This window comes from Oncorhynchus clarkii, chromosome 6 (genome assembly GCF_045791955.1).
Source record: "Oncorhynchus clarkii lewisi isolate Uvic-CL-2024 chromosome 6, UVic_Ocla_1.0, whole genome shotgun sequence".
In the NCBI taxonomy this organism is placed as follows: Eukaryota; Metazoa; Chordata; class Actinopteri; order Salmoniformes; family Salmonidae; genus Oncorhynchus; species Oncorhynchus clarkii.
Window position 1 is genome coordinate 48,428,726 of NC_092152.1, and position 13,172 is coordinate 48,441,897.

At 44.4% G+C, this 13,172-nt stretch overlaps 1 protein-coding gene across 3 annotated transcripts; it reads left to right on the forward strand.

Moving 5' to 3' along the window:
• The first annotated feature begins 1,559 nt into the window (after positions 1-1,559).
• On the forward strand, positions 1,560-12,018 carry LOC139412111 (uncharacterized). Of its 3 annotated transcripts, XR_011634666.1 has the most exons (4): positions 1,560-2,641; positions 2,828-2,909; positions 7,317-7,421; positions 7,854-8,047. XR_011634666.1 is itself a non-coding variant. In XM_071158914.1 (3 exons), the coding sequence occupies exons 1-3, from the start codon at positions 1,568-1,570 to the stop codon at positions 11,790-11,792; spliced, it is 1,275 nt and encodes a 424-aa protein (XP_071015015.1). In that variant the 5' UTR covers positions 1,560-1,567; the 3' UTR covers positions 11,793-12,018. The 3 variants fall into 3 exon arrangements, 2 of the variants coding, with proteins under 2 accessions (XP_071015015.1, XP_071015014.1); XM_071158914.1 differs by lacking the exons at positions 7,317-7,421; positions 7,854-8,047 and adding an exon at positions 11,674-12,018; XM_071158913.1 differs by lacking the exons at positions 7,317-7,421; positions 7,854-8,047 and adding an exon at positions 3,348-3,560.
• The last annotated feature ends 1,154 nt before the right edge of the window (positions 12,019-13,172 follow it).

Below are 13,172 nucleotides of genomic sequence, written 5' to 3' on the forward strand. Positions count from 1 at the left end.
TGTGCTGGAGGCCATTGTCGGCACAATGGACAAAATGGCACAGGACTTCAACATCCTATTGGATCTGGCCAAGAAGATGACAATCTTGGGGTCTAAATTTCTGACCAATCTTCAATGTGACCTTGATGTTGAGTGTCCATCTGGGAAGGAAGAGACCACTCACTTTCTCAAAGAGACTGGATCCTCTACCAGTGTGGTGGCCAGAAAGATTCAGACCCTCTCTAGCCCCGACTTTCAGTCTAAAGCCCTGAAGGCGGTGAGCACCATCCTTACAAGGAAAGTCAGCAGCTCTTCTGGCATGGCTCCTTCCTCTAGGCCTTCTAGTGCTGCTCCTAGCCTTACTAAAGCCCCGCTGAATACCAGCTGCACAGCCCTGACATCTGTAACCTCCACTGCCACAGGGATTGTTAAGGCATTTGTGGGATGCATGGAGACGATAGCATCATTTGAAGGCACATGTGAAGCAGTTGATTGGCCAGTTCCTGTAAATGACCACAAAACAGGGTCTTCACAGAAGATAACCTTCTCTCTAGCCGGCACACTCTACGGCCGTATACGAGCAAAGCTGAGGGACCTTTTAACTCCAGCCGCTCGAGAAGAAGGTGTGGCTAAGGATGCTTCTCTTCTGGAGTATTCAGACACCCTGGAAAAGGCAACTGTTTCAACTGTTGAGGTCCAGTTACCCAGCACCAAACTTAGTAGAGTTCCCAGTGAGAGCCAACCAATACCAGCTCTCTGTCTCTCCAATCTGGATACCAGTACTCAAGAAGTTCTTAGCAGTGTTTTTTCCATCTACAAGTCAGAGTTATCAAAAGTGGAGAGTAAATCCTTAGCCGTTGTCAGTTCATCTGATGAGTCCCTAGAGGCTTGTTGGTTTGTTGATGGTGTCCTATCAAAGCTTGATGACTATACTATTTCCCAGTCACCCTCACCCAATGAAGACTTGAGCGTGAGTACTCAATATTCTCAACTGAGCTCAGAAGAGAGTGTCAGAATCACAGAGTCCTCAACTAGTCTGATTCAGAGCATTAAGCAGCTCTCTGGCAATGACTTTCAGACTCAGGCAGAAGAGGCAGTGAGTAAAGTGCTGATGAGATCCAGTCATTCCTTTATCACACAGATCAGCCATACTGGTCTTCAGAAAAGTCTGCAGGCTGGCTTATCATCTAGCTCACCATCAGAGATCCATGTCCTTTCAGAATCCATGTTCTCCATGTCCTCTGAGAATACAGCCTCTGGATTAGTGGAAACCTTTGTCAAAGGAATGGCGACTATTTTCCAGAAAAATGAGTCCACTGACACTGTGCTACTGGAAAGAAGTGGGAGAGTTTCACAGTGCTCCCACGGGGGCTCCCAACTGGATGATACTGAATTGAGTGTTAAAATATCAGAGGAGAAGCTTTGGTCAACAGCTAAGAACATCTGCGTCAGTATGAAGAACACACTTAAGGATTTCTTCACAGGGCTGAAGCCATCCGGATCCGAAAGAACAGAAAAGGCTTCTTCCACAGAGACCCTTGGGGAAATCCTGGTTGCTATCCAGAGTGAAATCTCAAACTTCGGGCGAATGAAGGATTCCAGGGAGCTCCTTCAGATCAATGATATGGTAGGAACTATGCTGAAGGAGATTGAGAAAAGTGAGGATGACAGTGAACAAGTCTGCCAAGACATCCCTAGAACCTGGTCATCTTTATCCACTTCTTTAAATGGTCGTAGTTCCTTGTCCAGCTCTTCAAAGGGTCCTAGGTCAGAGTGTGAGTTAGAGATCAACCTCCCTGGCACTCCCATCCCTGACGAAGTGCCTTTTCATCTGACCTGCCCCATCGTCAGGAGCTCCTGCATCGACACCAGGGACTCTAAAATGCCAGAGATTTTTACATGTGACCTAAAGACAAAGATGATGGCACACACAGATGAACCCCTGCATCGTAACAGTCCAATGCCTGACAGCAGCCGACCACCGAGTGCTAAAGCCTCATTTCGATCCTCCACTCCGTCTTTCACCAGCAAGGGAACCTCTTTGGTACCAAAGGGAGATGGGATTGACATTGAAGAGAAGGAGGTGTGTATCCCCAGCAGCTCTGGCCATCTGAGGGAGCTCTTAATCACCCCGGACATCAGCAGTGCCACTGCATTCCCACTGCAGTACTTGATGGACTCCAGCAAAGATGATGGAATCTGTTTTGTCACCATACTGGTGATAAGGTTGCTATCGGAGATCAGACCCTCAGCCCTAGATGGACCCTCCCAACAGGCAGCAGATCTGACAGAAACATCTCAGCAACTCATCAGACAAGTCCTGTCTGAGTTCTGTGCTGCATCCAGATTCTCCAGGACACAGGCATATTCCCAGGACCTGAACATCCAAAGGGTGTTCAGAGGTGTACATAAAAACCTCATGGAGGAGTTTGGCTCTTATAACACCCTGCAAGCAGCCATTTCCTCCCAGGACCCTGCATTTGACAGAGTCCTGGTAAAGTCCTTGACCCAGCAGCTGGTACAGGGATGCAAGGAGGCGTCAAGACCAGCTTCTGCTGCAACAAACCCATCAGACCAGGCTGAGACGGAGAGGGGGGCTGAGCAGAAAGCAAGAAGGAGCTTCCTTTGCTTTTCAATGACCAAACTCAGGATCAACTTCAAGGTATAGCAGGGAGTTAGCATTTGTTTTTGGTTCCAGTTAGGTGCTGATGTTATTGATGTGGCAATGATAAGACAAATACATGAAATGAATTTGTTTTATTCACCACTAAATTGTTGCCTTGGATTCAGAAGTGTTCCATTTATTTATTTATTCTCTGTACCATTTTCTTTACCTTTCTTCTGTTAGCGTTCCAAGAGAGGAAACAAAAAGGACTGCCATTCAGTCCAAGACCAGACTGAGATTCCCTCTACTGATGGACATTGCATAGGTAAGGATGTTTTAGAGCTCTGCTATAGCTTGTAGTTTTGTTTAGGTGTGTGTTAGAAACATAGGAATGCCTACCAAACTCATAGCACTGTTATTTTTCAACGTTACTATACTGCATCTCTCTCTCTCTCTCTCTCTCTCTCTCTCTCTCTCTCTCTCTCTCTCTCTCTCTCTCTCTCTCTCTCTCTCTCAATTTCTCTTGTGTTTCTCTCTCTCTCTTAATTTCTCTTGTGTTTCTCTCTCTCTCTTAATTTCTCTTGTGTCTCTCTCTCTCTTAATTTCTCTTGTGTCTCTCTCTCTCTTAATTTCTCTTGTGTTTCTCTCTCTCTCTTAATTTCTCTTGTGTTTCTCTCTCTCTCTTAATTTCTCTTGTGTTTCTCTCTCTCTATTAATTTCTCTTGTGTTTCTCTCTCTCCATTAATTTCTCTTGTGTTTCTAGCTCCAGTTGGAGGGGTTTCTCCCTCCATATCTCAGCCTGTCAAAAAACGATCCTTGATTGTCAGGGTCTTTTCAGCAATAATGAAGCCATTCAGGCGCTTCACCAAGAAGAACCTGTAACCTGTTACGCTGCATGAAGAACTACTTTTGTAACAGCAAGACTTTTGACAAGAGGAATTTCTGCATGTCTACCCTTTCAAAGTCTATTTGATCAAATAAATGCTATTGATTTTACAAGAATTTCAAGTGTTTTGGAAGATTGATAATACTGAAGCAGATTTTCTCAGAGAAATGCACTAGTTCCCCCTTGGTTACACATTTATTGTTCAGTTTTTGAGTTGGCAGGACATAGGGCGACAGGTAGCCTTGTGGTTAGAGCGTTGGGCCAGTAACCGAAAGGTTGCTAGGTCAGATCCCTGAGCTAACCATGTAAAAATATGACGTTCTGCTCCTGAACAAGGTAGTTAACCCACTGTTCCTAAGCTGTCGTTGTAAATAAGAATTTGTTATTAACTGCCTTGTCTAGTAAAATAAATAAAATAACCAGAGCTTGACTCTAATACAATAGTTGCTGCATAGACAGTCAGATAACCAGATGTTCTCTATTAATTTAGTTAGATTGGTAAGAGCTTATTAGCATCAAGGGGAAAACACATAGAGGATAATTAAATATCTGTAGCTAGATCAACCCTCTGAGATGTTTTCTATATGTTGAAAATATAAGGTCCAACAGTTGACAGTGTATGTCAGAGCAAAAACCAAGCCATGAGGTCAAAGGAATTGTCCGTAGAGCTCAGAGACATGATTGTGTCAAGACACAGATCTGGTGAAGGGTACCAAAACATTTCTGCAATATTGAAGGTCCCCAAGGACACAGTGGCCTCCATCACTCTTAAACGGAAGAAGTTTGGAACCACCAAGACTCTTCCTAGAGCTGGCCGCCAGGCCAAACTGAGCAATCGGGGGAGAAGGGCAGTGCAGTGGAGTAGCTCAACAGCCATAGGCCCAGGGATTTCACATCACATTCCATGATGTAATGCAGAATACGGCTTCACACAGAACAATCACCAAACCCATAAGATAACACTTAGCACAGCCAAACATCATGTATCACATGAAGAGGCATGTGTGTTCTCCAGACGTGATACCTTGTCATGGACCTGCTGTTTTGATCTTCGCTCTCTCTCTCCCTCTCCCCCACCTCTCTCTCTCCCTCTCTCTCTCTACCACACCTGTTGTCTCGACCTCTGAATGTTCGGCTATGAAAAGCCAACTGACAATTACTCCGGAGGTGCTGACCTGTTGCACCCTCTGTAACCAAATTATTTTGTTGACTCTGCTGGTCATCTATGAAGAATGTTTGAACTACCGTACTTGAAGAACGATCTGGCCTTACGATCTGGCCGTGTACGCTTATAATCTCCACCGGCACAGCCAGAAGAGGACTAGCCACCCCTCAGAGCCTGGTTCCTCTCTAGGTTTCTTCCTAGGTTCCTGTTTTTCTAGAGAGTTTTTCCTAGCCACCGTGCTTCTAAATCTGCATTGCATGCTATTTGAGGTTTTAAGCTGGGTGTCGAAATAAGCATTTTGTGACATCTGCTGATGTAAAAAGGGCTTTATAAATAAATTGTACTGATTGATTGATGATTGATTGTATGAACTGGAGTAGCATATATCCATCATGTAAAATGAACATTGAGCACTGTCTCCATGGAGTATAGCACTGCAACCTTAGGCAATGTATATTTACGTGGTGATAACATTATCTCATATCACATGCATGGCAAGACATGATTGATGTAATTAGATGCTCTGGAGAGATCCCACCCTCCTTCCCCAACACATGTAGAATGCTTAGAAACCACCAGAAACCTGTGAAATAGATCAACAGATGATGTTTTATCTCCTCTCAAGGTCTGTTGATTTACAGTATCTCAGTATCAGGAACTGTCATATCCCATGTGATTTGTCAAAACAAGTTGATACATGTGTTATCATGGTGCATTGGGTTTGTATTTGTATTTATTGTGGATCCCCTTTAGCTGCAGCAGCTACTCTTCATGGGGTCCAGTAAAATGAAGGCAGTTATACAATTGTAAAAACATTCCTATACATTCACAACAGATTTCACAAAATCCATGTTCCTGTTTGATTTCGGGGTAGGCTGTCAACAGCACGTACTGTGACACTATGATATGTATTCTTATCAAGTCAACAATACCTCTAGGCATATCTGACGTCATGTATTTGATATCTTTATGTGAAGGTTAATGTCCATATTGACATCAGTTCATTGTGTTTGAGGACGGTTCACTGACGGGTTTTCAACGGATACGATTAGACTAGTTTAACAGTTACAGAACAGCTGCAGTATCAGAGGCGCAGAGCCTTAATTAACGGGCTACACATAATGGCTGACGACAGCCAGGTAAGGTTCATTTTAGCCTACGTTTAATGAGCTTTACAGTTGTCCTAATTCCATCTTGTTCTAATGGCAAGTCTGCCTTAAGTGCAGAAACTATGGTTGATATTAGAAAATAATTATGATTGGAAGTTTAGGCAAGTAATTCCAATTGGGGAATTGTTGTGGGATGTTAGCATACCATATTGCGCGTGTAGCATTCGTGCCATGGAGGATTGTGCAGGCCGGCAGGTTGCTACAGGATCCTAGTATCATGTATGTTATAGGGATCAGATCTGTCTGACTTTTTCACCTGAACTGCTCATTGGCTGTCCATAATGAGCCCAGCGAGCAGGATGTGTAGCTGGGCTCTGCAATAATTAGCTCCCAGATCAATTACAAATAACTATTCTTGTTTTAAAAGCGTCATTTACAACTAGCAACATGACGGTCAGCCACCTCTAAGCAGGACTCAGTAGAAACGCTATGCGTTGGATTTGTCCATGTCTCGCTAAGTTAACCTAGCTACCATAACAGCCGTGGAGAATTTATACTACAGTTTTAAGGGATCTCTCTGAAGGTTTTAGATGATACAGTAGTGCTTCGTCCTCTGGATGAAGAACCATACATCTCGGCTTGGCTTCATTGCATTATTATTTGGGGAACGTTGACATGCCATTTGTGTTGACGGATGGATGAAAATAATGTAATTATAGTATCGTTATACATAGGCTAGCAGGAAAATCCGCATGAGATATCCATAGAACTGAGCCCTGCTCCATTTCAGCACCATGCCGCGGTCTCAGGTGCTGCCCAGACTCGAAACATTTCAGCACCATGGCACTGTCCCCTGACGCCAAGAAACGTGTCAGCTCTATGCAGCGGAACGTCTTTGATTTGAAATTATTCTGCAAGTGGTTATAATTTATTGCACGTCCTAGTTTTGCAGCTTTGCAACCTCAGAATTATAGCTAATGGATGGCAGCGAGTTACGTTTTTGTGCATGGTGATGAATGACGATGCATGATAAACCATAAATTAAACGCAAAAACGTGCACTTAGACATATTTTCGTTTGACAGAACTTTGACAAGCTTTGATTTGTTTTCTAATGACATTGACAATTCATATAGACATTAGATTTAGGCCTAATTATGACATCATGTGTGTATGACATCTTTGAAGAATGCTCTGGCTTCAGCCAATCGGAATCGAGTATTCAACAATGCTTTGGCATAATTCAAGGACCTTCATATTCACTTCAGTTGTCTGCCGATGGTTCACTGACGTTTTTTCAAAGGAGGTATTAGTATTTCCTCTAAACAGCCTACAACAATAAGCTACTCATCATGTCAGATGACAGCAAGGTATGGTTCATTTAGCCTATTTTGAGTTTAGAGGAGAAATTACTAACAATATAGTAGGTCACTAACACAGCAATAGGTCTCACTGGTTTGATCCATGGACTGAAATCTGACCACTATTGCCGTTTTGTTTAAAATAGGAGCGAATAAGTTGTTTCATAAAGTCACAACCTAGGACTGATATTGACCTCTCATTTATCCACCAGAGCGTGAAATGGGAGGATCCCCCGGATGACCAAAATAAAGTCGTGGAGAACATGAAGGATGAAACAGAGACACATGAGACCAACAAGAACAGGACAGGAGGCAAGGTAAGAAATATGCTGTCCTTTACACATACTCTGCCTACTTAGGCACAGATCTAGGAAGAGTTTACTAATCACTAAATCCTAGCCTTAAAGCATTAGGAGGAGACGCTACACTGACCTTAGATCTGCTATGAGACCTATAATCTGTTGTCACGTAGGCTAAACGTAAGTCCAGTGGCTGTGCCAAGAAGACTTCTGTGGAGGAGGACAGCAGCATTGGTGCAGGTCCGAGATTACTTCATGTTGGGTGCAGGTTGTGTTCAAATTCATCAGCACTAATCTGAGAAGATAGTATCTATATAGGTGAAAGCAATATAGTGGAGGCCCGCGGAGAGATGTGCTTTTACCTGTCCAGTGCAATCAAATCCCTAAAGGTGAAGGAAATTAGGGATCAAGTTCAGATTCAACTTTAGATTTCTCTTTGCGGTTTCCCAGAGTCTTCTCAGACACCCGGGTGTGGTTTCCGGGAAAGGGGATCTATCATTGAGCAGCTGGAGAAGGAGGCTCAGAGGACTCTAATGCCTTCTCTCAAGATTGGGACATGCTGTGCCCCAATCCTCCTCTCCTTCCTGAGGAGTCTAACTGATGAGCAAGTCCCATGTCTTTTTCCAACCTCACATACAACAACTCTGAATTTATAGTCATAGTCCACCTTCTAACCACAAATGGGATTTCAAACACTACACCTAACCCCAACATCACTGTAAACACACCCCTAACTCTTCCTGTAAATCAAGAACAAAATGTCTCATGGACTTGCTAATAGCTTAAATAAATACACTTTTATTTTCCCTGACATGGCTATCTAGTGACTCCACTAACTCAACACCAGTGTGCAGGTAAAATATGTTTCCTTTCTTTTATTTTCTCTAGCCAATGGAGAGTGATTCAGCAGGGCATGAAAAATAACGTAAGTCTCTCCACATAAGGTTCTGGTCAAAAGTTGTGCGCTATATAGGGAATGGTGTCATGGAATTGCTTGAATGACAAAAACATTACTCTGTTTGTTGGCCATAGCTCACATTCGAGCAGCTCTCCATGCTGTGTCTGAAGATTGTTAAAGTCGTGACCCAGACTGCCCTCCGCATTCTCCTACCAGCGCTAGCTCGTATCATGGGGGTGAACCTGAGGAGTGGGGCAACCTCCCCAGAATCCCAGTGCTCTCTGACAGGGTCTGAGGATTCCTTAGGCAGTCTGGATGAGAGAGAAAAAAGGCTGCTGATCAGTGAGATGAACTACTGGACTAAGGAGAGGAGGAGGAATGGCAGTGCAGGATGCCGCCAAAAATCCACCCGCAGGACCTCATCACCATGCTGTTCGCCTAAGAGGTATGTTCACAGCAATATTTCAACTTAATAATTGCAAGACCTGACCCATACTTATCATAAATTATGAACTTGGAATTCACACCTTGTAGTTTTAAGTTCTGGTCAGAAATGTTGCCACTTAGGGGGTGGGTCCAGGTGAAAGTAATTTTTAACTGGGTAAGCCATAAAGTCATCTATGAATAAATAGATCAGGTACATGCCTTTCAGAATGAATCATATTCTGATGTCGTACAAACATAAAAATCAGGCGAAAAAATCGTGTCAGTTGGCTTTAGGCTTCTAGAACTACGGTGGTATGAGAAGTAATCCATCATTGCTCTAATTTGGTTTTCAGGCTCACTAATGACCCAGATTAGATACAGTTGGTTACATTTGCATGGCTTAAGTGGTGATTGTGTGTTTATCTTCAAGGTCCCAGACCTCATTGCAGAGCTTGCCTGCAACTAGAGAGGCTCCCCTCATGGAGGAGCCTCTGAAGGCTCTTTTTGGGGTAACGGAAGAGAGCCTTCTGATATCCCTGGTTGAGGGTCACTCCAACCCCACCTCCTCCAGCTCCTCCGAGTTGAGCTGTGCTATCGTGGGGGAGGTGGTACACCAGCTTAACTCTGGCCTCTTAGTGGCCATTCAGGCCAGCCCGGGGAGTTGCCCCCCTATGGACAGTCAGGACATAGCAGCAGGCAAGGAGGTCATTCGGGTAGCCTCGGTGCAGATCCTGGCCGAGCTACAGAGCCAAACATCTGAGCCAGAGTGGGTAGGGTTGATCGAGCCCTTCATGGACCCTGTGACAGATGATGTGCTGGAGGCCATTGTCGGCACAATGGACAAAATGGCACAGGACTTCAACATCCTATTGGATCTGGCCAAGAAGATGACAATCTTGGGGTCTACATTTCTGACCAATCTTCAATGTGACCTTGATGTTGAGTGTCCATCTGGGAAGGAAGAGACCACTCACTTTCTCAAAGAGACTGGATCCTCTACCAGTGTGGTGGCCAGAAAGATTCAGACCCTCTCTAGCCCCGACTTTCAGTCTAAAGCCCTGAAGGCGGTGAGCACCATCCTTACAAGGAAAGTCAGCAGCTCTTCTGGCATGGCTCCTTCCTCTAGGCCTTCTAGTGCTGCTCCTAGCCTTACTAAAGCCCCGCTGAATACCAGCTGCACAGCCCTGACATCTGTAACCTCCACTGCCACAGTGATTGTTAAGGCATTTGTGGGATGCATGGAGACGATAGCATCATTTGAAGGCACATGTGAAGCAGTTGATTGGCCAGTTCCTGTAAATGACCACAAAACAGGGTCTTCACAGAAGATAACCTTCTCTCTAGCCGGCACACTCTACGGCCGTATACGAGCAAAGCTGAGGGACCTTTTAACTCCAGCCACTCGAGAAGAAGGTGTGGCTAAGGATGCTTCTCTTCTGGAGTATTCAGACACCCTGGAAAAGGCAACTGTTTCAACTGTTGAGGTCCAGTTACCCAGCACCAAACTTAGTAGAGTTCCCAGTGAGAGCCAACCAATACCAGCTCTCTGTCTCTCCAATCTGGATACCAGTACTCAAGAAGTTCTTAGCAGTGTTTTTTCCATCTACAAGTCAGAGTTATCAAAAGTGGAGAGTAAATCCTTAGCCGTTGTCAGTTCATCTGATGAGTCCCTAGAGGCTTGTTGGTTTGTTGATGGTGTCCTATCAAAGCTTGATGACTATACTATTTCCCAGTCACCCTCACCCAATGAAGACTTGAGCGTGAGTACTCAATATTCTCAACTGAGCTCAGAAGAGAGTGTCAGAATCACAGAGTCCTCAACTAGTCTGATTCAGAGCATTAAGCAGCTCTCTGGCAATGACTTTCAGACTCAGGCAGAAGAGGCAGTGAGTAAAGTGCTGATGAGATCCAGTCATTCCTTTATCACACAGATCAGCCATACTGGTCTTCAGAAAAGTCTGCAGGCTGGCTTATCATCTAGCTCACCATCAGAGATCCATGTCCTTTCAGAATCCATGTTCTCCATGTCCTCTGAGAATACAGCCTCTGGATTAGTGGAAACCTTTGTCAAAGGAATGGCGACTATTTTCCAGAAAAATGAGTCCACTGACACTGTGCTACTGGAAAGAAGTGGGAGAGTTTCACAGTGCTCCCACGGGGGCTCCCAACTGGATGATACTGAATTGAGTGTTAAAATATCAGAGGAGAAGCTTTGGTCAACAGCTAAGAACATCTGCGTCAGTATGAAGAACACACTTAAGGATTTCTTCACAGGGCTGAAGCCATCCGGATCCGAAAGAACAGAAAAGGCTTCTTCCACAGAGACCCTTGGGGAAATCCTGGTTGCTATCCAGAGTGAAATCTCAAACTTCGGGCGAATGAAGGATTCCAGGAAGCTCCTTCAGATCAATGATATGGTAGGAACTATGCTGAAGGAGATTGAGAAAAGTGAGGATGACAGTGAACAAGTCTGCCAAGACATCCCTAGAACCTGGTCATCTTTATCCACTTCTTTAAATGGTCGTAGTTCCTTGTCCAGCTCTTCAAAGGGTCCTAGGTCAGAGTGTGAGTTAGAGATCAACCTCCCTGGCACTCCCATCCCTGACGAAGTGCCTTTTCATCTGACCTGCCCCATCGTCAGGAGCTCCTGCATCGACACCAGGGACTCTAAAATGCCAGAGATTTTTACATGTGACCTAAAGACAAAGATGATGAAACATAGGAATGCCTACCAAACTCATAGCACTGTTATTTTTCAACGTTACTATACTGCATCTCTCTCTCTCTCTCTCTCTCTCTCTCTCTCTCTCTCTCTCTCTCTCTCTCTCTCTCTCTCTCTCTCTCTCTCTCTCTCTCTCTCTCTCTCTCTCTCTCTCTCTCTCTCTCTCTCTCTCTCTCTCTCTCTCTCTCTCTCTCTCTCTCCATCAATTTCTCTTGTGTTTCTAGCTCCAGTTGGAGGGGTTTCTCCCTCCATATCTCAGCCTGTCAAAAAACGATCCTTGATTGTCAGGGTCTTTTCAGCAATGATGAAGCCATTCAGGCGCTTCACCAAGAAGAACCTGTAACCTGTTACGCTGCATGAAGAACTACTTTTGTAACAGCAAGACTTTTGACAAGAGGAATTTCTGCATGTCTACCCTTTCAAAATATATTTGATCAAATAAATGCTATTGATTTTACAAGAATTTCAAGTGTTTTGGAAGATTGATAATACTGAAGCAGATTTTCTCAGAGAAATGCACTAGTTCCCCCTTGGTTACACATTTATTGTTCAGTTTTTGAGTTGGCAGGACATAGGGCGTCAGGTAGCCTTGTGGTTAGAGCGTTGGGCCAGTAACCGAAAGGTTGCTAGGTCAGATCCCTGAGCTAACCATGTAAAAATATGACGTTCTGCTCCTGAACAAGGTAGTTAACCCACTGTTCCTAAGCTGTCATTGTAAATAAGAATTTGTTATTAACTGCCTTGTCTAGTAAAATAAATAAAATAACCAGAGCTTGACTCTAATACAATAGTTGCTGCATAGACAGTCAGATAACCAGATGTTCTCTATTAATTTAGTTAGATTGGTAAGAGCTTATTAGCATCAAGGGGAAAACACATAGAGGATAATTAAATATCTGTAGCTAGATCAACCCTCTGAGATGTTTTCTATATGTTGAAAATATAAGGTCCAACAGTTGACAGTGTATGTCAGAGCAAAAACCAAGCCATGAGGTCAAAGGAATTGCCCGTAGAGCTCAGAGACATGATTGTGTCAAGACACAGATCTGGTGAAGGGTACCAAAACATTTCTGCAATATTGAAGGTCCCCAAGGACACAGTGACCTCCATCATTCTTAAACGGAAGAAGTTTGGAACCACCAAGACTCTTCCTAGAGCTGGCCGCCAGGCCAAACTGAGCAATCGGGGGAGAAGGGCAGTGCAGTGGAGTAGCTTCAACAGCCATAGGCCCAGGGATTTCACATCACATTCCATGATGTAATGCAGAATACGGCTTCACACAGAACAATCACCAAACCCATAAGATAACACTTAGCACAGCCAAACATCATGTATCACATGAAGAGGCATGTGTGTTCTCCAGACGTGATACCTTGTCATGGACCTGCTGTTTTGATCTTCGCTCTCTCTCTCCCTCTCCCCCACCTCTCTCTCTCCCTCTCTCTCTCTACCACACCTGTTGTCTCGACCTCTGAATGTTCGGCTATGAAAAGCCAACTGACAATTACTCCGGAGGTGCTGACCTGTTGCACCCTCTGTAACCAAATTATTTTGTTGACTCTGCTGGTCATCTATGAAGAATGTTTGAACTACCGTACTTGAAGAACGATCTGGCCTTACGATCTGGCCGTGTACGCTTATAATCTCCACCGGCACAGCCAGAAGAGGACTAGCCACCCCTCAGAGCCTGGTTCCTCTCTAGGTTTCTTCCTAGGTTCCTGTT